This window comes from Patagioenas fasciata, chromosome 10 (assembly GCF_037038585.1).
Source record: "Patagioenas fasciata isolate bPatFas1 chromosome 10, bPatFas1.hap1, whole genome shotgun sequence".
Classification (NCBI taxonomy): Eukaryota; Metazoa; Chordata; class Aves; order Columbiformes; family Columbidae; genus Patagioenas; species Patagioenas fasciata.
The window spans coordinates 25410267-25434813 of record NC_092529.1 but is presented as its reverse complement, the minus strand read 5'-3'; the positions used below and the strand labels follow the sequence as shown (position 1 = coordinate 25434813).

At 51.9% G+C, this 24547-nt stretch overlaps 1 protein-coding gene across 1 annotated transcript in view; it reads left to right on the top strand.

Moving 5' to 3' along the window:
• The first annotated feature begins 3330 nt into the window (after nt 1-3330).
• The window catches only part of LOC136105627 (olfactory receptor 14J1-like), a 57655-nt gene continuing 36438 nt past the window's right edge, over nt 3331-24547 (top strand). The window contains exon 1 of the mRNA XM_071812859.1: nt 3331-3881. Coding sequence (XP_071668960.1) covers nt 3331-3881 — 551 coding nt within the window. The remainder of the gene's footprint in view (nt 3882-24547) is intronic.

The following is a 24547-nucleotide window of genomic DNA, read 5'->3' as shown; positions in this document are numbered from 1 at the left end:
TGTTGTCTGCACCTCTGATGCCTGTGAGGAGACACCTTGTCCTTCCAGCACAGGGGCCTCATGGCCTCCTTGTCCCCAGCCAGGAGCCTGGGAGGTGTGGGACCATAGTCCTGCCCTTGGCCTTGCACAGCCCCACATCACACTGTCCAGGAAGGGCCCTGAGCAACGTGGGAGGAACAGGATCTGTCTTCCCAGGGCTGGGGCTCAGGGCTTGGCCCTTTGGTTAATGAAACACATCCAGCTTTATTCAGCATCAGAGAGACCTTTACTTTGCTTTTCCTGACCAGTCATCACTGCCTCCAGTTTTCCGCTCTAACCAACCCTGGGGTCAGTTCCTCAGTTGTGTCCCTCAGTGGGACCCATTAACATCACAAGAAACTTTGCAGTTGGAATCTGACTTTGACTTCTTCAGAAGTTTCTTCAACTTCCCCTCAGGGTCTGAGGTTCATGGAGTCAGCACCACACCCACCAGAGGGGTCATTAAAGCAGCTTGGGCTGCTCCTGTGCTGCCGAGCTGGGCTGGGCTCCTGGGACAGAGGGAGCTCCTGGCACAGAGGGAGCTCCTGGGAAGCGGCAGCGCTGCAGAGAGACAGCTCTGCCCAGGAGCAGCTCCTCTGCACAGCACAGCAGGGCTGAGGGCTCTGCCTGCAATGGGAGACGAGCAAGGCAGGGAGAGGGGAAATGCAGTCTGGGTGGGAGTTTTGCTGTGAGTTCACAAGGAGAAAAATCTTCACACACATTAAGTCTGTGGCTGCACATCATTGCATCTGCAAATCATGGTGGGATTTCCTGACGCTGGTACGAGAAACGAGATAGGTAAGTAAAACTATCAGAAACTTTCTTCTATAGCTAAGGGGGACATGCAGCAGAGCAGGGAATTCATCCATAAACCATCAGAGGCAGCTGCGTCCTGCTGAGGATGAGTCCAGGGGTGTGAAGCTGTTTCTGCACCCAGGGTTGCCCAGGGCTGTCCTGCAGACCAGGGTCCCTGCCAAGGAGATCCCTACGTCTGTGTAGAGAAGCTGTGGGGGAAAGTAGTGACCCCTATCAGGGCAGGAAAGGTGCTTCTGCTGTGGAGAAGGTGCTGTATGGGTCAGAGCTGCTCACAGATCCAGATCACCCCCAGCATTTTTCCAAGGGGGTGCCTCAAGGACAAACTGGGAAAGAGCTTGAGAAACAAATAATGGCATGAAGTGCAGCTGAGGAGGTCCAGGCTGGACATGAGCAGCAAGGAATGTGACTGGAAGGGCAGTGCTGTGGTGGAGCAGGTCAGCAGAGGGAGTCTGCATCAGCCCAAGGCTTTGTGCTCCAAGGAACAGCTGGGGAGGATGCAGAGATCTCAGCAAAGAAAGGAAGATGCTCAGACAAGAGCAAGGTGGGGCAGCAGGGGGGATGTCTGCAGCCTGCAGGGAAAGAGGTGCAGGGGATGCCACAGCACAGGACAGGCTGTGGTGGAGATGATCAAGGGATGTAGAGAGGCTGAAAGCTCCCACCAGACATGAGCTCCTTCTCCCCTTGGCTATGGATTACCAGACAGTTAAGGAGCTTTCCTGAGCCTGCCTTTTCAGTTTCCACTCCAAGGGGTGGGGGGTGCAGGAAAGGATAAAATGAAAATGAGCTCTCATGCTTAAACAAGTCACAGACTCCTGATCTGCAACTCTGAGTGATCAGTACATCTGCCAGAAGGCTCATAACATCCCTTCACCACCCCTCTGCCTGTGCACAGCACCTGCATCGCCTTGGCTGGACCCCTCAGCCTAGTCTGACCTGTCCTGTTTTCCAACCTGCAAACAGGAAGATGCCCCCAGGCAGTGCCCTGTGAACAGGCAGGATCTGTAGGGCCGGGGGAGGGCACAGAGGCTGGGATGGGGTCTGTGAGCACTGACAGGGAAGAGACATGGACAGGGAAACACCTGCCAGGGGGAGAATCTCCAGGCAGCAGGGAAATGATCAGAAATGAGGGGAAACTAAACCCGGAATTGTTATGGGAGGGAGAACAGAGAAAAGTCCCTGTGATCCCCTGCAGTGCAGATCCCTCCTGTGAGCAGCCCCCTGGCCTCCTGTCCCACCCAGCAAAGCCTCTGCCCTCAGGGCCAGGGGCTCCAAGGCATGGAGCAGCTCCTGTGCAGCCAGAGCTCCAGTTCCTCTGCAGAGCACAGGGGCTGAGAGCAGCTGCCCGGCAATGTTGGTGTCTGGGAGGTGGCTGCACAGCTGGGGAAGGGTGACGCTGTCTGAGTGCCCGGCTGCCTCTGCCCTGGCCTCTCTCACACCCACCCTCACCGCATTGTCCTTCTTGCTCCCCTGCTCTGGGTCACTGCTGTTGGGATCTTGTTCTTGCTGTCAGGCTCTCTGGGGATGGCAGTTTCAGCTGCAGAGGCACAGCCTGATCTTGTGGGTCCTTTCCTGCAGCTGTGTCCATGGGAACACGTGTCCAGCTTTGCTCTGACCTGTGGGGCTGTGGGCAATGCAGTCTGTGGGGCTGGAATGAGCTGAGTCTCCCTTAATCAAATGCCATCATTAGGACCCTTGGCTGTCTCGTTGAGGTTTTCTTCCCAGCTGCGAGCTTCCCTCCAGGATGGAAACCTGTCCTATAGCCTCTGTGTGTTATCTGAAAGCCCCTCGGAGAAGTGCAGAGATGCTGCAACCAAGAAAATGCTTTTTAGGAAAGGATGAGACTTGTTTTGGTTCCATCTAACAAAGCTGAATCCCAGGACTGGCCCCTGTCCCCCGTTCCCATGCCCCCTGCTGCAGAGCAGGGCTGACTCCTCGACAGCCAGCGGGCACAGGCCCTGCTCCTCACGGCACCTCCAGCCAGAACCGCCCAGGGCTCAGACACGGAGCTGGAGGAAGGTCTGGCAAAGGACAAGGGGGTGTGGAACAGGGGAGGGTGTGTGAGAAATGGCTTTGACTTTGCTCAGTGAACTCTCCCCTAACTTGTCCCTGCCTTTTCTTCTTTGGTCAGCGTCCTATGTCGAGAGGCAGCAAATGTCCAACAGCAGCTCCATCACCCAGTTCCTCCTCCTGCCGTTCGCAGACACACGGGAGCTGCAGCTCTTGCACTTCTGGCTCTTCCTGGGCATCTACCTGGCTGCCCTCCTGGGCAACGGCCTCATCATCACCACCATAGCCTGGGACCAGCACCTCCACACCGCCATGTACTTCTTCCTGCTCAACAACGCCCTCCTCGACCTGGGCTGCATCTCCACCACTGTGCCCAGCTCTATAGCCAATTCCCTCTGGGACACCAGGGCCATTTCCTATGCAGGATGTGCTGCCCAGCTTTTTTTTTTCTTGTTCTGTGCTACAGCAGAATATTCTCTTCTCACCATCATGTCCTACGACCGCTACGTTGCCATCTGCAAACCCCTGCACTACGGGACCCTCCTGGGCAGCAGAGCTTGTGTCCACATGGCAGCAGCTGCCTGGGCCACTGGGTTTCTCAATGCTCTGCTGCACATGGCCAATACATTTTCACTGCCCCTGTGCAAGGGCAATGCCCTGGGCCAGTTCTTCTGTGAAATCCCCCAGATCCTCAAGCTCTCCTGCTCACACTTCTACCTCAGGGAACTTGGGCTTCTTGTGGTCAGTGTCTGTTTAACTTTCGGCTGTTTTGTGTTCATTGTGGTGTCCTATGTGCAGATCTTCAGGGCCGTGCTGAGGATCCCCTCTGAGCAGGGACGGCACAAAGCCTTTTCCACCTGCCTCCCTCACCTGGCTGTGGTCTCCCTGTTTGTCAGCACTGTTATGTTTGCCTACCTGAAGCCCCCCTCCATCTCCTCCCCATCCCTGGATCTGGTGGTGTCTGTTCTGTACTCTGTGGTTCCTCCAGCAGTGAACCCCCTGATCTACAGCATGAGGAACCAGGAGCTCAAGGATGCCCTGTGGAAACTGATGACTGGATTTCTTCTGAAACTATAAACTGTCTGTCTTCTACATAAGAAGACATTCTTATTGCAGGTTCATCCTGTGTACAGTATTTTTTGTCTCTACTTGTGAGTTTGTTTGTTTTTATGATAATATTTTTATTCCCTTTGTAATTCACTGCCTGCTTTTCTTTTCTCAGTGAGTGGCTGTGGCAATGTGGAATCGTGTTCTCTGTGTTTAAGCAAAATAAAGGATCCTTCACCAATAATTTTCACTGACATTCTTTCTCCAAGACCTTTCTGGAGCTGCAGTGATAGTTCTCGTGCGCATGGGTGGAAGGGAAAAGAGTCCAGCATGGCAGCCCTGCCAGGGAGCACCAGTGCTTGTTCTTCCAGAGCTGTTTTGGTTCCACTCCCACACTCTCCTTCTCATCCCTTGTGTTGGTGCAAGGCCTGAGTGCTCTGGCAGCTTGGTCCCCATCTTGCTGTGTGTCAGTGCTGTGAGCGCAGGCAGGGACAGCCAATGGGCACTGCTGTGACAGAGCTGGCCTCACAACAGCGTTTGCAGATAGAAAGGTGATCTCCTATGGGTAGGGCCTGAAGGTTCTTCTCCCTAGGTTCTTCTCCCAAGAACATGCCCAAGAAAGTTACCTACAGATGAAACACCATTGTTCAGCTGATCAGTGTGTGTGTGCAGGGGTGGCACACAGCAGTGTCCTCTCACAGCCAGGCCTCCTGCCAGAGACCTGCAGGACCAGCAGAGCAGGGGCTGGGCTGTGCCCCTGTGCACTGGACACGCCATCAAATCTGCCCTAATCATCATGGACTAATCTCTCTAGCCCAGACTTCTCACCCCAGTTCAGAGAGGTACTTTGTCCCTACGGTACATACAGACTTTGGGACGAGATGCTGGAGAGCAACTCTGCAGAGAGGGATCTGGGAGTTCTGGTTGACAAGAAATTGAACAAGAGCTACCAGTGTCCCTGGAGCCAAGAGGGACCCGTGTCCTGGTGGATCCAGCACAGCATGGCCAGCCGGGCAGGGCAGCCGGGCGGGGGGGGTGGATTGTCCCGCTCTGCTCTGCGCTGGGCTGACCTCAGGAGATAAAGCTACTGGAGACTGTCCAGAAGAGCCTGCAAATTTGGTGGAGGGTTTGGTGGGGAAGCTGTATGAGGAGTGGCTGAAGTCCCTGGGTTCGCTCTGCTGGAGTAGAGGAGACTGAGGGCAGAGCTCATGGGGCTGCAGGTTCCTCAACAGGGGAGCAGGAGGGGCAGGGCTGAGCTCTTCTCTCTATGACAGTGAGAGAAACCGAGGGAATGGCAGAAGATGTGCCACGTCTTCCTGCACCAATCTCTAGGCACCTGAAGGGCAAGGAAGGGATTGCTGAACAGAAATGAGTGGAAAATCCAATGAGTCCCAAGAAATGCTCTGAACCCATTCGAGAGCTTTAGACCCCCAGGAAAGAGCTCAGTGACAGTGCAGCCCATCCAGCTGCATCCGTGTCCCTCACTGAGCAGCACAACCAGTGTGGACTCACCCCATGGTTCTGCAGCCAACCTGCTCTGCAGAGCATCAGTGCCAGGTTGGGGCGCTGTGGGGAGCACAGGGGAGGGGCCAGGAGCACCAGAGAGAGAAAAATGCTGGTGTTCAGCTGCTCAAAGATAATATTCAGAGTTTAGGGTGCAGGGTCAGAAGTCCTTGCTGTTCTGGTGCTTCACCAGGCCTGGGAAGTAACTGGAGAAGGATTGGTGTCCCCCACTTGCCATCTCTTAGTGCATCATCCCTTGTGAAGGGTGGCATGGAAAGCAAGTCTGGGACCCTGTGTCAGGATTTGCACTGAAGAAAGTATTCACCCAGGAGCCACATCCTTTTGCTCTGGTACTTCAGTCCTGGTGCTCATCACATGTCCTGAAGACAAACTTATGCACCCCTCTTGTCAACCTTACCCCAAAAGTCACACCTAGACAAGGCTCCTGAGCTGGGTCTGAGCTTGAGAACTGGGGTCCAGTTGTGACCAGAGGAAGGACAAGGCCTGTCCTGGGTCCTCTAAAGGGCTGGCAGCCTCTGTGATCTCCACCAGAAAAGGAGGCATTCAGGAAACCGTACACTATCTCCATGCCCATTGGAGGCCCTTAGTAAGAGTTCCTCTCTCCAAATATCCAGCCTGACTTGTTGCTGCATGAACAACCTGGAGAAACTGCCCCAGGACCCTCATTCCAGACCCCATCTCCTCCACCCCATACAGGCAGTGCTCTTCCCATTATCACTGCGATGGTTCCAGGGGACCCAAGAGGGGAGGAGATGTTGGGTAGAGATATGATGTCCTTCAGTGCTCCTCATGGTAGCTCCTGCTGGGCTTTGTGCCACTGCTCACAACCCTCTGAGCCTGGATGTTCAGCCAATTCTCAGTGGTGCTAAACAGGAATATGCCCATGAGCACTGGGAGGAGCGTGGCCACCCAGTCAAGGGCAGTTATTGCCCATCTTGACTCAGCACTGGTGTCCCAGTGTGAGGTTCCCCATTCTGGAAGAACGGGGAGGAGCTGCCATGTGGCCAGAGAAAATCTGGGTCACATGTGGAGATGTTGAGAGACCCAAACTTCTTTAGCCTGGTGAAGTGGAGGCTGAGGAAACGTGCTGTTTTCACTGAAATTGAGTTAATATTCTTCATGCATTTTGAACCTCTCTCCTTCACATCCAGTACAGTCTTTTGTTTAGATTTACTATGAGAATAGTGAGATAACGCTGTTTATTCCCTGGGATAGAGTTCATTTTTTTCTTTTAGCAGCTTCACAGTGTTTGCCATTTGCTATGAAATGAATGTCAGAACTCACTGAGATCTTTGTTGTTGTCAGGGAAACCAAGGACTTCTTTGGCCATCCAGCTGCAGATGCAAATTGGCAGGAGGGGACACAGACAGGACAGCACCTGGATTGACATGCAGGCTGATCAATGAAATATTCCCTATGGTTAGCGTCATGCTCTGTCTAAAGCTGGAGCCGGCTTTTAGAGCTTGTTACATCCGTTACTCTGGGTTTTCCAGCTGGTTTGGTTGTTCCATTCACAAGTTTCATTCTGTCAGGAGTTCGATGTCAGTTCGGCCTTTTGCGGTTCTGCCATTCTGCAGTTGGCCTTTGGGCCTTTCTGCCTGTTGCCCTTTTGCTCTCTCTTGCTGGGATGGGCTGCTCAGGACCAAGGTGCTCCTTTCTGCAGGACTGGCTGTTCCGTGTGGCTGGAGTTACACGGGGGATAGCACTGAGTATATTTTCTTAATTTAATTTATCTATTTCTATTTAATTTACCTGGACTATTGTCAGTGAAACCAAGGACTTCTCTGGAGTCCAGCTGCAGGTGCAAATTGGCAGGAGGGGGCACAGACAGGACAGCACCTTGACTGACATACAGCTATTCTTTACCATTGGTGTCATGCTCACTATAAAGCTGGGGATGCCTTTTCCAGCCGGTTAGTTTTGGTTTGCCGGCTACTTTGGTTGGCTCTGTTTGGAAGTTCCATTCTATTGGGAGTTCAGTGTTAGTTCAGTTTTATGATGTTTTTCTGTTTTTCAGTTGGCCCTTGGGCCTCTCTGCCTTTTGCACTTGTACTTTCTCTTGCTGGGATCATCTGTTCAGGACCAGGGTGCTCTCTTCTTTTGGGCTGTCTGTTCAGTACAACTGGAGTTACATGGGGGATTGCACTGAGAATCATATATTTTACTTTATGTATATTTTAGTATATTATTAGTAGTAGTGTTTTCACCGTTTTCTTTCTTTTTTGTTGTTTTTTTTTTTTTTTTTCCTAAACTCACAAGTTTCTCCCTTCCCTTTCAGTTCTCTTCCTTATCCCACTTGGGGACTGGGAGCAGGATGTGAGCAGCTCTGATGGTCTTGGTTGGTGGTTGTGGCAAAACCATGACAAGAAAGGGTAGTAGTAGCTTCAGAAATCTTGAAAATCTCTTTACAAGATGGTAGAGGAAAATAGCATGAGAAAGGAAAACCATCAGAAACTGCAGCTCTGGAGGCCCAGAGTGGAGCTCAGGATAAAGAAATGTCATTCTGAGCACAGTGCTGTGGTCATTCAGAAGGACTCTGGATCAGCCACGGCTTTGTGTTTCCAGGAACAGCTGGTGAGGATGGAGAGACAGCAGCACAGGTGGGGACACAGTGGGGTGAGAACAAGGTGGGGAAGCACATGGGGTGTCTGCAGCCTGTGGGGAAACAGCCACAGGCCTGGGACAGTGTAGGATGGACTGTGGTGGACATTTTCAAGGGCATTGGCAAGGCTGGATGTCCCTACAAGAGCCAAGGTCTTTGTCCTCTTAGCTGTGACTGATGTCCCTGCCAGTGAACCTAAGAGAAGACACATGGTTGTTGTGGCCATGGCACCCATTGCCTCCTTGCACCCCCAGGGAGTGTCACACCATTGTCCTGCACTGGGCATCGCACTCCCCACACCCCAAGAAGAGCCCTGAGCCACACGTGAGGGACAGGGTCTCCCTTCCTAGGGACAGGGGCTCAAGGCTTGGCCATTGTCCTTCATCAAACAAACCAAGGGTTTTCTCAGCATCAGAGCTGCTGCACTTTGCCTTTGCCTGATGCAATCACTGCCTCCAATTATCTGCTCTAACGAGTCCCCGGGGAGGCTTTGTCAGTAACAGCCCTCAGTGGGGCCCATTAATGCTTCAAGGTACTTTGGAGTTTGCTTCTGACTTGGACTTCTTGAGCAGATTCTTCAGTCTGTGCTTGGTATCTGAGGTTCATGGACTCAGCACCAAATACACCATGGGGCTCATTAAAGCACAGAAAGCCCTAACTAGCCATGTTTCTTTCTACAATTTTCGTCAAATCTTCCAGACTTGTAGAACTAACTGGTGAGGTTTCAATGGGACACTTGCTGATGAAGATTTCAAAGAAGATCTCATAAAGGAGGGTTATTTCTTTCCAGGGTAATTTCTGTCATTTTTCAGTGTATAGAAGAAGTGACAGCAGCATTCTACACTGGACATTGATCCCGAGGGTCTCCCAAAGACATCTGCACAGGCAGGAGAACAGTCCCTTGAGGCTGGATACTGTATGGACAACCTCGCTCCTCACCCCCCACCCCCAGTCTGCTGGTTCCCTCATTGGCCACCAGAGACTGCATCACTTCTCCTCACATCAGACTTCTCCACTGAGCTCTGCAGGAGATGCTGCAGCTCCTGTGCACCAGCTCCACCTGCTCTGCTGTGTCAACACTGCACAGTTTAATAAACAGTAAAACACTTTCCTCAGCTGTGTGTGTAAGCTGGATCTGGTGAGGTCCACCATCCACAAGGGACATCCACACAAGAACTGGTTTAGACAGAGACATAGGAAAGGATAGAAATAAACACAAAGAACGTGTTGACTGCCATGTTAATTAGAGCTCTGAAGAACGGGTGAAGTTCGTAACTCCCTGAAGCTCGAAGTAGAAACCAGACAGTTGAGAGGAACTGAATGACCAAAGAGCAAGTGGAGGAGAATCTTGAGAGCACTGGGAAGGGCAAACGTCCAGACAGTGCTGGAAAGTTGTCCTTTGACAGGGACATTTAATCAGGAGAGGTGGGAACTCCTGAATGACGAGGGAGATGAAATAATAGAGTGTTGGTAATAGAAGTACAGGGGAAGACCAGTATATCTTCTCCTATCCTTAGTACACTTCCCGTAATTCACTTTTGTGGCTTTTCTTTTTTCCTTTGTTTTTTTTACTAAGTTAAAAAAAAAAAAAAATAAAATCAAACAAACAAAAAAAAAAACAACCACAAAAACAATAAAACAAGACCAGAAATCACACCAAAAAAACACACACCAAAAAAACCAAAAAACCACAGCAAACACAAAAAACACACACAGAAAAACTAACAAACAGAGCCCCACAACAAACCCACAAAACCAAAAAACCAACAACAAAGAAGTGCACCTTTCCAGGCAGACATCAGTCGTCAGTTGTGTCACCATGAACAGCCAGTGCCATTTTAGGGCCCCACTGTACCTGAGGTGCTGGCCTGGGATTGGCATCTATCACACAGGACCTGGGGAGACCAGAGCACCTTGCAACGCAGGTGGAGCCTGGGCAGGGGTTCCCAGGGCATCTACACTGGCACCAGGTGTTTGTGTCCCTGGAGGTGAAGACATTTGTGCCCTAAATCCGTGCCAAGTTCTGGAAAACTCTTTCAAAGAAAAGTAACCCTCCTAGAAAGGCTTTTAAATAGGTAGATAGATAGATAGATAGATAGATAGATAGATAGATAGATAGATAGATAGATACATAGATACATAGATACATAGATACATAGATAAATAAGAAGTATGTTGACACCTTCCTTTGCTTTGGATCTTTGCCTTCAGTTCTTCTTATTTTAATTTTCATTGACATCAGCTGACAAGCAAGAAGCCAAGATCATTTTGTGTCTTCCATAGCACCCCATGCCCTCTAAACCTTCCCTGCCCAGGACTCCTCACACGTTGCCCAGAGCGAGTCACACTGAGGTGTTGGCTGGTTCCCTGGCTGAGATGTTGGTTTAGATGGTCACCTGCAGCACAGATGGATCCTGCCCCATCATCGTCTGCTCTGCTCCAGTTAGAAACAGAACCCAACATCACCATGGGATCATAAGAGAACTGAGGTTGAAGGGACCTCAGGAGTCTGCAGTCCAACCTGTCACCAACTGGGTCACACCAAGGTGTTCAAGCTGCTGAGGGGCTGGAGCACAAGTGTGATGAGGAGCAGTTGAGGGAGCTGGGGCTGTTCAGCCTGGAGAACAGGAGGCTGAGGGGAGACCTTCTCATTCTGAAAGGAGGTTGGAGCATGGAGGGTGTTGGTCTCTTTTCCCAAGTAGCAAGTGATAGGACAAGAGGAAATGGCCTCATGTTGCACACGGGGAGGTTTAGATTGGATATCAGGAAAAAATTCTTTGGGGAAAAGGGTTTAGAAGCAACAGAACAGACTGCCCAGCGAGGTTGTGGAGTCACCATCACTGAAGGTGTTTAAAAGACAGATAGATGGGGCTCTTAGGGACACGGTTTAGTGCCAGATTTAGGTTATGGTTGGAATGATGATCTTAAGGGTCTCTTCCAACCACAATTATTCTATGATTCCATGATAATTCATTTTTGATATTTTCTTTCTCAGAGGACCATGCAACTTCCCTGAGAGCCAGGACTTTTCTGAGGTGCTTGAGAGATGTCTCACGGTCACACCAGCCAGTTCCACCAGCACCTGTCTGTCCCTTCCCAGACCAAACCTTTTCTCCATAACCCAATCTTCCAGGTGACTTTCTGGGACACAGCAAATGCTGTCCAGGTCTTCTGGGCTTGTTCAGAAGAGAGCAGCAGGTCAACATGTGGAGGGGTTCTCTGTGCACCTCAAAGCTTTCCTGACCATTTTTCTCAATGCCTCACTTGTACCCAACCTTTCTGGTCCTTAAGCTGTGGATGAGGGGATTGAGCAGGGATGTGGGGATGGTGTTGAAAAAAGACTTTGTCAAACTGTCTCAGGAAGGCCGTTCTGGGCATCCCACAGCCAAGGATGAGGGTGCTGTAGAAAACAGTGGCATTGGTGAGAGGTTCAGGTGGAGAAGGCCCTGTGCCTGGTTACACTGGGGTAGAGAGCAGTGATGCATTCATGGGATGCCCCTGTGAACAGGAAGGGAACAAATGGCTCCAGGGGGACAAAATGCCTTCCAGTCAGTTCTTTTCCCATCGCAGATACACCATCCAGCCAGGAGCTGCAGCTTCTCCAGGAGATGCTGTGGGGTACGGTGTCAAAGGCTTTACTGCAGTCTAAGGACACAATACCCACAGCCTGTGTGGCGGATTCACTCCCCACGACAGACTTTCCCTCATCTGCTCAGCCGGTCACCTTGTCATAGAAGGAGATCAGGCTGGTCAAGCAGGACCTGCCTTTCACAAAGCCAAGCTGATTGGGCCCGATTGCTTGTCTGGTGTGTGCGACCTCACAGTCCTTTCCCAGCCATGTTCCTGCTGTTGGCCTGTCCTCTGCAGAGGCAGAAGTGACCTCACAGCCCCCTCCACAGCCATTTGCTTCCTGCTGGACTATGAGCTCCTGAGACACAAGTGACCACATGGCATCGTACCCAGCCATCACCCTGCTTGTGCTCCAGCGTGTGAGCAGATCAAACTGAGCTGCTTTCATCAAATGTATCCAATAGATTTCCTATCAAGGGTTTGAGTGGAGAAACGTTCCTCAGAGGAGCTGCTGTATTTACACTGGGCCATTTATACCTCTGCTTCTGCCTCATTTTTTTCTCTTTCCTCTGTCTATTCTGACTTGAAAGAGCTCTCCAGGGAAAAGATTCATGGAATCCTACAGTAACACACGCTGGAAGAGACCCCTGAACACCATCTCTGTCCCACTGCCCTTCATGGCACCCGAAGGAATAGCAGACAGCATTTGTGCTCGCTTGGGTTCATCTCACCACTGGGGTTCTGCCACTGGTCACTAAAGAGAAGAGATCAGTACCTTCCCTTCCTTCTCCCCTTGTGAGGAAGCTGTAGCCACCATGAGGTCTCCTTTTAGACTTTTGTTCAGCTCTGATGGTGAAAAACCCTTGGTTTGCTTTCTGAGCAGAAAGGAGAAGCCATGACCTCCAGAAAATGGGAAGGGGGATCCTGTCCCTCACACACGGCTCAGGGCTCTTCCTGGGACCGTGGGATGTGGGTGTGCAAGGCCCAGGGAAGGACAACACTGGTGCAACAACTTCCAGCTTCCCCAAGGGGCTGCAAGGAGGCACCGAGGCCCCAGTGCCATGAGGACAACATGGCTTCTCCTGGGCCTCAGTGGCAGAGACAACTGCCATGGCCAAGGGGACAGAGACCTGGGTTCTGTGGGTCCCTTCCAGCCTTGCCAGCGCCCTTTGCCATCTCCACCACAGGCTGTTCTACACGGTCCTACCCCTGCCCCTCTTTCCCCGCAGGCTGCAGACACCCATCTCGCTTCCCCACCTGCTCTCACCCCAGCATTTCTGCACCTTCACTGCTGTGTCTGCACCCTCACTGGCTGCTCTTGGAAGACAAACCATGGGCTGATCCAGCTCCCTCTGGGTGACCTCTTGCACCACAGCACTGCCCTTCCACTGACATTTCTTCCTCCTGCTATCCAGTCTCCATCATGCAAGTTTCATTTTGTGATTTTTTTTTATCTCTTTTTTTTTTCTGCTACTAAGGAAAGCTCAACCATCTCTAAAAATTGTTCTTCATGCAGGGAACCCAACCCGTTAGGCTTCTTGTTGTCTTTTATCTGACCAGAGAGAGGTCACCACACCATGATCACCTAAGTCCTATGAGTGCTGCTGGCCTTTCAGCTTCTCTGACAGACATGACCATGTCCCTGCTGCTGTCCCGTCGTGTTCTCAGGTGGGATGAACATGACAACCCGTCTCCAAGGGCTCTTCCTGGGTAGGTCCTTTGGGCACTTTGATAGAGGTTCTTTCCCAGCCATGTCCCTGCTGCTGGGCTGTCACCTCCAGAGACAGAACTGACCTCACTGTCCTTTTCACAGCCACACGCTTCTTACTGTATAATGAACGTCTGAGACACAACTTACCTCAAAATACCACACCCATCCATCCCCCTCCTTAGTACCCAGGACCTGAGCAAGTCTGAAGTGTGTTCTACACAGTCCTACACCTGCCTCTCTTTCCCTGCAGGCTGTAGACACCCATCTTGCTTCCTTGCCTTGCTTGAATAGAGCTCTTGTCTCACTCAACTTGTCTCACTGTCCTGCTCAAGGCTGGGTGAACCAGAGGAGTTTGTATAAGGCCTCAACCCACCTTTTCATCACCCTCAAAAGAGCCGAAATCCCACTCTGCAGGAGGATGTGTCCAATCCCTTCCCAGGAACAGAGGCAGGCTGACCAACCTCCAATTCTCTCAATGCCTATTCTTGCCTTTCTTGAACATGGCTTTAATTGCTTCTTTTTCCAAGGACCCCAGAACCGCTCTGATTACCCTGCTTCTTATGAGAGCACAACCCAGAATCACAGGCAAGGGTGACGTAGCAAACTGGAGCACTTCCAATGAATGTGTCCAAGGCAGCCAAGATCACTCCCATTGGGCCTGTGTTGTTTGTTCCTGGACTCGCACACAGAAATGTCAGGTTCTGTCAGTTGTCCACATCTGAGCTGGCCTCATGGACTCCTTATGCACCCAGGGATGCTCAGAGACAGAGTCTGTCCCTTTTACACACAGAGGCAGGAGTCACAGTGTCCCTCTGACCTCTTGTTGCCACTCCCAGGGGACAGGAGACACCTCAGCCCTGTATTATGTCACCCTGCTCTGCACTCATCTGGGATGCCCCACATCATGACGAATGGACACGGGGACCTCAGTTCAAGGAAACACATCTCAGTGCTGCATTCAGGTGATTTCCCATGGGGTGTTCCTCTCAACATGAAGTGACCTCAAGACCTTGTTTGTATCACAGGCCTTCATGGAACCCCAAGGAACACGTGATGATGTTTGTGCTCACTCGTGTTCATGTCATCTCATGTACATGATGTGCATGTTCACACCTCATCTGTACAAAGCAAACATGGACTGCTCAACTATTCATTGAGCGTCCATCCATGGAGGGAAGAACAGTGAGAGGTCAGTGCTGGAAATGGTGGTTGTGGGGGACCAGTCCCTGGTGATTGACCGGAGGCTCCTTCCATGGGGTGTCCAGTGCACAGGGGCACAGCCCAGCCCCTGCTCTGCTGGTCCTGCAGGTCTCTGGCAGGAGGCCTGGCTGTGAGAGGACACTGCTGTGTGCCAGCCCTGCACACACACACTGTTCAGTTGCAAAATGGTGTTTCAACCTGCACGCTGCTTTCTTGCGCAAGTTCTTGAAAGAAGCTTGAAGAAGTCCAAAGTCTTCTGACGCTGCCCTAAGAAGATCACTGTTCTTTACAGAAGTACTTCTACAAAGACCAGTTCTGTCACAGCAGTGCCCATTGCCTGCCCCTGCCTGCGCTCACAGCACTGACACACAGCAGGACGGGGACCAAGCTGCCAGAGCACTCAGGCCTTGCACCAACACAAGGGGTGAGAAGGAGAGTGGGGGAGTAGAAAGAACGAAATCTGGAAGACCAAGCACTGGTAGCTCCTGATTGTGCTGCCATGCTGGACTCTTCCATTCTACCCATACACACAGGAACTGTCCCTGCAGCTCCAAAAATGCCTTGGAAGAAGGGTCTCAGGAAAATAAAATGTTGCTGCAGGTCCCTTTATTTTGTTTAAACATAAAGAGAGCATGGCTTCTCATTGACATAATCACTTGGCAGGCAGTGAATTCTACGGTGAATTACAATATTAACACAACGTAAAAGCCAACAACACCACCACCAGAAAATAAAAGACAGACTGAGTCTTCAATGAGTTACACTTTAAATGCTCTCCTGAAGATTATAGGTAATTCATTGCTTCTGAAAAGAATAAGCTACCAATTTCCATACAGCATTCTTAAGATCCTGGTTCCTCATGCTGTAGATGAGGGGATTCACTGCTGGAGGCACCACAGAGTACAAAACTGCCATAACCAGGTCTGGCGATGGGCAGTAGATGGAGGGGGGCTTCAAGGAGGCAAAAGTGCCAGTGCCAATGAACAGGGAGACCACGGCCAGGTGAGGGAGGCAGGTGGAAAAGGCTTTGTGCCGTCCCTGCTCAGAGGGGATCCTCAGCACGGCCCTGAAGATCTGCACATAGGACACCACGATGAACACAAAACACCGAAAGTTAAACAGACACTGACCACAAGAAGCCCAAGTTCCCTGAGGTAGGAGTGTGAGCAGGAGAGCTTGACGATCTGCGGGATTTCACAGAAGAACTGGCCCAGGGCATTGCCCTTGCACAGGGGCAGTGAAAATGTATTGGCCGTGTGCAGCAGAGCATTGAGAAACCCAGTGGCCCAGGCGGCTGCTGCCATGTGGACACAAGCTCTGCTGCCCAGGAGGGTCCCGTAGTGCAGGGGTTTGCAGATGGCAACGTAGCGGTTGTAGGACATGATGGTGAGAAGAGAACATTCTCCTGTAGCACAGAACATGAAAAAAAAGAGCTGGGCACCACATCCTGTGTATGAGATGGCCCTGGTGTCCCACAGAGAGTTGGCCATGGACTTGGGGCCAATGGTGGAGATGAAGCCCAGGTCAAGGAGGGCGAGGTTGAGCAGGAAGAAGTACATGGCGGTGTGGAGGTGCTGGTCCCAGGCTATGGTGGTGATGATGAGGCCGTTGCCCAGGAGGGCAGCCAGGTAGATGCCCAGGAAGAGCCAGAAGTGCAAGAGCTGCAGCTCCCGTGTGTCTGTGAACGCCAGGAGGAGGAACTGGGTGATGGAGCTGCTGTTGGACATTTGCTGCCTCTGGACGTAAGAAACTGACCAAAGAAGAAAAGGCAGTGACAAGTTAGGGGAGATTTCTCTGAGCAAAGTCAAAGCCATTTCTCACACACCCTCCCCTGCTCCACACCCCCTTGTCCTTTCCCAGACCTTCCTCCAGCTCCGTGTCTGAGCCCTGGGTGGTGCTGGCTGGAGGTGCCGTGAGGAGCAGGGCCTGTGCCCGCTGGCTGCCGAGGAGTCAGCCCTGCTCTGCACCAGGGGGCATGGGAATGGGGGGCAGGGGACAGTCCTGGGGTTCAGCTTTGTCGGATGGAACCAAAACAAGTCTCATACTTTCCTAAAAAGCATTTTCTCAGTTGCAGCACCTCTGCACTTCTCCGAGGGGCTTACAGATAACACACAGAGGCTATAGGACAGGTTTCCATCCTGGAGGGAAGCTCGCAGCTTGGAAGAAAACCTCAACGAGACAGACAAGGGTCCTAATGATGGCATTTGACTGGGGGACACTCAGCTCACTCCCCAGCCCCACAGACTGCATTGTCCACACCCCACAGGTCAGAGCAAAGCTGGGACACGTGTTCCCATGGACACAGCTGCAGGAAAGGACCCACAAGATCAGGCTGTGCCTCTGCAGCTGAAACTGCCATCCCCAGAGAGCCTGACAGCAAGAACAAGATCCCAACAGCAGTGACCCAGAGCAGGGGAGCAAGAAGGACAATGCGGTGAGGGTGGGTGTGAGAGAGGCCAGGGCAGAGGCAGCCGGGCACTCAGACAGCGTCACCCTTCCCCAGCTGTGCAGCCACCTCCCAGACACCAACATTGCCGGGCAGCTGCTCTCAGCCCCTGTGCTCTGCAGAGGAACTGGAGCTCTGGCTGCACAGGAGCTGCTCCATGCCTTGGAGCCCCCGGCCCTGAGGGCAGAGGCTTTGCTGGGTGGGAGAGGAGGCCAGGGGGCTGCTCACAGGAGGGATCTGCACTGCAGGGGATCACAGGGACTTTTCTCTGTTCTCCCTCCCATAACAATTCTGGGTTCAGTTTCGTCTCATTTCTGATCATTTCCCTGCTGCCTGGAGATTCTCCCCCTGGGAGGTGTTTCCCTGTCCATGTCTCTTCCCTGTCAGTGCTCACAGACCCCATCCCACCCTCTGTGCCCTGGACACCCCTGGGTGCTCCCCCTGCAGTCACCCTCAGCAGAAGATGCCATGATGCCCTTTCCCATTGATGGTGCCGCAGGGAAGCCCTGCTCTGGAGTGTGTTCTTCTCTACAACAGAGATAGTGTGAGAGAGACCTGACAGATCATGTAAATTGTGGGATGCATCATCTTCAGGGTCTCCCTCCAGGAAATGCAGCTGTATTGTCCTACAGCCAGAGACTCACCGTGTTAGACCTGTGAAGATTTGTCTCTCAGTGAGTGCTCAGCAGCCAACAACCTACATTGCCTTTCCCTTCTCTGTGCCTGGCTCCGGTGCCTTCGGTGCTGCAGGCAGAGCCCTCAGCCCTGCTGCGTGTGCAGAGGAGCTGCTCCTGGGCAGAGCTGTGTCTCTGCAGCGCTGCCGCTTGCCAGGAGCTCCCTCTGTCCCAGGAGCCCAGCCCAGCTCAGCAGCACAGGAGCAGCCCATGATGTCCCTTTCTCTGTCCCCTCTGGGCTCCCTCCAGGTGCCCCTGGGGCTCCAGGGGCACATCTTCAAAGTTGAAGTAATCAGTGATGTTGATTCTCTCTCCTCTTCAGAGACACTTCTTTACAGCACCGTATATTTAGTTTTAAAAAATAAATCACCATGAGAATCATATTTTCTTGTCACATCCTTACATAGGACACGAGGAATGCTACAGCAAATTATCTAATTTCTGCAAACTGGGGGAGAAATATCTTCAGTTGAATGAACTTAGGCATTTTGTTCTGGTTTCATACTCTAATGTGCAAAGGGACATTCATCAATCTTTGGCCATGTCCTGTCTGTGGTCTGAAGCAAAGCCTTTGCACACATGGGCTCTTGGACACTTGGTACCAGGTTTCTTGTGGCAGGTCAGAGCTGGGCTGGTGCCACAGCTGGGGTGGTTCAGCCCAGATCAGAGGCAATGGCCTCAGCCAGGGACCTGACTGGGGGAGCTGGAGCTGCCAGTGCTGCAGACAGAGCTGTGACACGGGTGGAATGAACTGCCAGGCAGGGTGGCAGAAGTGAGTCCATCTGGTCTGCAAGGACAGCAGCCTCCAAGCACAGCAACAGTCCAGATCAGAGCTCAGTCCAGACCTGTAAGGCGATTCAAGGGCCCATAATGAGCTGTTACTACTGTAGGAACAGTTAAAGGAGAAACAAAGACACTGTGGCCATTGATGAATTTAATAAGGGAAAGAGGTGAGAATCCCTGTGTCCTCTTGCCCTCCATCTTCACCAGCAATGTGTCCCAGGACTCTGTGACTTGAGACTTGAGAACAACCAGCAGTGGATGGGGATCAAGTCAGGGGTCACTGGAACTAACACAATCCTTTCCAGTCTATGGGACAGCAGGGCCAGCATTCCAGGAGCTGAGACAGCAGGACGGTGTCACAGGGAGGCCACTCTCCACCATCCTGGAAAGCTCATGGACACTGGGGGGACTCCCTGACCACTGGCAGCTCCCACACAGTGTGTGCACTTTTCAAAATGGCCAATGGGTGAGCAGGGGAACTAAGGGCTGTGCCCCAGAACATGTCCACTGGGACCCCATTTCTGGGTGTCTGGAAGAGAAGGTGATGGAGTTTACCCAGGGCAGGTTGTGCCTGTCCATCCTCTTTGTTTCCTGTGAGGAAAGGACAGGGTTTGGATGTGGGCAGAGCAGGGGTGGTCTGTTACCTGGAAGTCAGCAAGGCATTGAGCGTCATCCCCCACAATGTGCTTGTGCCCAAGTTAGGATATTATGGTCTGTGTCAGTGTGTAAGTAGATGGGTAAAAGGCAATCTGGATGGTTTGGCTTAGAAGGACAATAGATAAAGGGAGAAACTTTCCATTCCTGACGACAGTCAAGCACTGGAAGATGTTTCCCAGCAGTGCGCATCCACTCTACCTCAGAAAGTTAACACGATGTGTTTGTATAGACCCCTCACTAATCTGGTCTGACCCTGGGGATCGAAGGGGAATGGTAGAAAGATTGTTGTTGATTTTGGAAAGAAGGCAGGCTTTTTTGGACTAATGCTATATGGCAGTGCCATTTGCATGCTGTGGGCTTGGCTGTGCCTGGGAGATGGGGAATGGCTGCTGCTGGGGTGTTTGTGCTCAGTCACGGCCCATGAGCTGGCCCTCTTTTACACTGCCCACACTTGGATGGTCCTCAGGAATCATCCATGAGCCTGGTGGATGCATGAACCTCTGGAGTGATGGGTATGGATCCAAATAGAGGATTCAAGCACGTTTGGGACTGGGACAGCTCAGGTGATTGGTGACCATTGCCAGGTTTATGAAAGAAGTTGAACGGGTTTGGGGGACCTCACAGGCATTGCCAAGTCCTCAGAAAACCAGAGCCTTGTGGTTAAAGCAAGAGCACTTGGCACCAAACCCACCCCCAAAACACAAAACACTCACAGTGACCACAGGCAGAGCCTGAGAAACATTTGACTGAAAAGGTGTCCTTTGTCAGGCCCTGGGTTCAGGTCTTGGCCATTCTGATGATGAACAAACGTCAAGAGCTGACGTGGCACCAGAGCCACCTCCACATCGCCTTTACCACCGCTGACCATTGTCTCCAGGCTTTTTCTTGAGAAGCCTCCAGGGAGAGGGACTGCTTGTGTCAGCAATGGCCCTTTGCGGGGTCCCAAACTGTGGGGGACTACGGTGGGTCCGTGGATTCCCTGACGGAGGGCATGGGAACAGAAATTAGCCTTGAAGATATGAAGGCCTACCCATGAGAAAGATGGGAGTAAAGGAGTATCCGGAGATATTAAGGATGTACCCGTGAGAGAGAAGGGAGTAGAAGAGTAACACTGATGGTAGCAAAATTAGCCAATGAGATGTTACTGCTGTAACTTGTAACCAATAGTGAAGAGACACATGAATTGGTAAAACTGAATAAAAATGCACTTGTGGCAATAAATGGCATCTACTACTTTCATCTTGGAGGAACTTGGTCCATGTCGTTTGTCCGTCTCAACCGCGACACCAAACACCCTCAGAAACCTGGGGTTTGTTTCTGCCCTTCAGTTCATGACAGGTTTGTTCAATCTTTCAGTACCTGCAGTTCAGGATCGTGGCAGCAGAGGGCTCAGTATCATCCAAAATGCCATTACAAGACGATGCTCTCTGCAGCACTTTCCTAAAGGCTTCAAGTCTGGCGTGGATGATTTCAGAGATTTCTGAATTGTAGCCAAACAGTGAGCATTTCCATAATAAAGAGTAATAAACCAAATCTCTAATATTTCCGTCACCCTCCCAAAACCCTTATTTCCACAACAGCTGGTATCAACATTCTCCAATGAATATTGATCTAGAGAATCTCCTGAGAACGACTGAATGTGTCAGAGAAGTGGGTGCCTAAAGCATCACTTGACGGAGGAGACGGGCCAGGACACCTCAAGAGGAGTCACAGAACTCTGGACCTAGAGGTGGGTGTTCCTGGGAATCTCAGGTGCAACAGCACAGTGATATTTGTGTTCAGGGAGCTGTTCAAGTGACCCATCTCCTGTTCTGTAATGGTGTCTGAGTTTGCTCAGGTCACCCCTGACTTGAACCCCATCCACAGCTGGGTGTTCTCCAGACTCCTGCCTTCAGGAACAAAGTCCCAGGAGACCTTGGTGGTGAAGATGGAGGCAGAGAAGACATGAAGAACCTCAGTCCTGTCTGATTCTACTCTTAGAAATTTCACCAGCAGTTCCACATTCACCCTGTCTGTTCTTTTACTGGAAATGAAGCCGTGTCAGCTGATTTCAGCTGGCTCCAAGATGGACCCACTCCTTGCCAAATCTGAACCACTCAGTGATGCTGGCAGCACCTCTGGGATATTGTATTTGAGAAAGGGTAAAAAACGCTGCACAACAGCAGGTGGGAGAGAGAAGGGAGGAAATGTGAGAGAGAAGCACTGCAGACACCAAGGTCATGTCCCATAGCACCCAAGGAGGTCCCTCAGCAGGCCAGAGCTTGCTCTCCTGAAATCCTGCTCTTGGCCTTGTGATCATCTCCCAGGAGCCTCAGCTCCACTTTCCCATCCCTGACTGTTCCATCCTGACCAACTCTTTGTGATTTGTAAGTGTGAAGTCCCACAGGGCACCTCACCCCACTGACTCCTCAGTCACCCGTGTCAGGAAGATGTTGTCAATGAGCTCCAACCCCTCCTGGATGGCTGGTACCTTGCAGATACTGGGATATCTCAGGTCTGACACGAGGACACCGCCCTGACAACATGAGGCTTCTTTCATTTGTCTTGAAGGAGGCCTCATATAATTTATCTTCCTCATCAGTGAGTCTGTAGCTTATGTCCAGTCACCACAACATTGTCCATGTTGTTCTGCCTTTTCCTGATGACTCCTCAACCTTCAGCTGACATTTTCTGTCCCCAGGCTGAATTTCATGCATTCCTGCTGTTTTCTCACAAGAGGGGAATCTACCCCTGTGAGTCCAGATCTCTGACAGTATGAGTAACAGACCCCCAAGACCCCACGGATTCTCCAGGAGATGGAATTTGTAGTGTCCTGTAACTCCTTATCCTGTTACCTTGGGAGAGAAACCCTTATCAGGATAAACCATCTGCATGAAAACATTAACAGCTGAGCAAATGGAGCTTCAGTCCAGGGAGAGTCCAGACCTTGTGAATATTTGGTATTTGACCAGCAGAAAGTTCTGAAGTTGTACAAAGAGACGTGACCAGTGCTGTATCGGGGTGGGACAATAACCCCATCCATGAGGACAGAGCAGGACCTGACACGCTGAGCAGTGACCCTGAGGAGAAGGGCCTGGGCACTCCAAGGTCCCCACACCAGCCCGTGGTGCACGCTCACCATGAACAAGGCAGCTGCACACGGGGCTGCATGAGGAGCAGCGTGGGGACCCAGACACCTGGAGTTCTCATCCCATTCGGTTCAGCACTGGTGTGACCCCACACACACGGGGGTGTGCCGGTGTGCGGCTTCCCAGTTTGGAGAAGCAGGGAGGAACTGGAGAGTGCAGGGCTCTGCCAAGGCAGGTTCAGCACCTTGTGCACATGGTGTGGGATGCTGAGGGACCTGGGCTGCTTTGGCCCAGCAGCGCTGGGGAGGCTGCAGCAGTGCAGGAGTAGCCTGAGAGTGCTTGAAGGGTGGTTTCAGAGGTGGTGGAGGTTTTCTGCATAGTGGGAAAGAGCATGAGAAAGAAATAATGGTCCAACGTGCAGCTGGGGAGGTCCAGGCTGGACATGAGCAGAAAGGAATGTGGCTGGAAGGGCAGTGCTGTGGTGGAGCAGGTCAGCAGAGGGAGTCTGCATCAGCCCAAGGCTTTGTGCTCCAAGGAACAGCTGGGGAGGATGCAGAGATCTCAGCAAAGGAAGGAAGATGCTCAGACAAGAGCAAGGTGGGGCAGCAGGGGGGATGTCTGCAGCCTGCAGGGAAAAAGGTGCAGGGGATGCCACAGCACAGGACAGGCTGTGGTGGAGATGATCAAGGGATGTAAAGAGGCTGAAAGCCCCACCAGACATGAGCTCCTTCTCCCCTTGGCTATGGCTGTTGTCTGCACCTCTGATGCCTGTGAGGAGACACCTTGTCCTTCCAGCACAGGGGCCTCATGGCCTCCTTGTCCCCAGCCAGGAACCTGGGAGGTGTGGGACCATAGTCCTGCCCTTGGCCTTGCACAGCCCCACATCACACTGTCCCAGGAAGGGCCCTGGGCAACGTGGGAGGGACAGGATCTGCCTTCCCAGGGCTGGGGGTCAGGGCTTGGCCCTTTGGTCAATGAAACACATTCAGGTTTACTCAGCATCAGAGAGACCTTTACTTTGCTTTTCCTGAGCTGCCATCTCTGCCTCCAGTTTTCTGCTCTAACCAGACCCTGGGGATGGTTTCTCAGTTGTGCCCCTCAGTGGGACCCATTAGCACTACAAGAAACTTTGGAGTTTGAATCTGAGTTTGACTTATTGAGAAGTTGGATCAACTCCACCTCAGGGTCTGAGGTTGATGAACTCAGCACCAAACCCACCAGAGGGGTCATTAAAGCGCCTTGGGCTGCTCGTGTGCTGCTGAGCTGGGCTGGGCTCCTGGGACAGAGGGAGCTCCTGGCAAGCGTCAGCGCTGCAGAGAGACAGCTCTGCCCAGGAGCAGCTCCTCTGCACACGCAGCAGGGCTGAGGGCTCTGCCTGCAACGGGAGACGAGCAAGGCAGGGAGAGGGGAAATGCAGTCTGGGTGGGAGTTTTGCTGTGAGTTCACAAGGAGAGAAATCTTCACACACATTAAGTCTGTGGCTGCACATCATTGCATCTGCAAATCATGGTGGGATTTCCTGACGCTGGTACGAGAAACGAGATAGGTAAGTAAAACTATCAGAAACTTTCTTCTATAGCTAAGGAGGACATGCAGCAGAGCAGGGAATTCATCCATAAACCATCAGAGGCAGCTGTGTCCTGCTGAGGATGAGTCCAGGGGTGTGAAGCTGTTTCTGCACCCAGGGTTGTCCAGGGCTGTCCTGCAGACCAGGGTCCCTGCCAAGGAGATCCCTACGTCTGTGTAGAGAAGCTGTGGGGGAAAGTAGTGACCCCTATCAGGGCAGGAAAGGTGCTTCTGCTGTGGAGATGGTGCTGTATGGGTCAGAGCTGCTCACAAATCCAGATTACCCCCAGCATTTTTCCAAGGGGATGCCTCAAGGACAAACTGGGAAAGAGCTTGAGAAACAAATAATGCATAAAGTGCACCTGGGGATGTCCAGGCTGGACATGAGCAGAAAGGAATGTGACTGGAATGGCAGTGCTGTGGGGGAGCAGGTCAGCAGAGGGAGTCTGCATCAGCCCAAGGCTTTGTGCTCCAAGGAACAGCTGGGGAGGATGCAGAGATCTCAGCAAAGGAAGGAAGATGCTCAGACAAGAGCAAGGTGGGGCAGCAGGGGGGATGTCTGCAGCCTGCAGGGAAAGAGGTGCAGGGGATGCCACAGCACAGGACAGGCTGTGGTGGAGATGAGCAAGGGATGTAAAGAGGCTGAAAGTCCTGCCAGACATGAGCTCCTTCTCCCCTTGGCTATGGATTACCAGACAGTTAAGGAGTTTTCCTGATCCTGTCTTTTCAGTTTCCTCTCCCACGGGGTGGGGGGTGCAGGAAAGGATAAAATGAAAATGAGCTCTCATGCTTAAACAAGTCACTGAGACTCCTGAACTGCAAATCTGAGTGATCAGCACATCTGCCAGAAGGCTCATA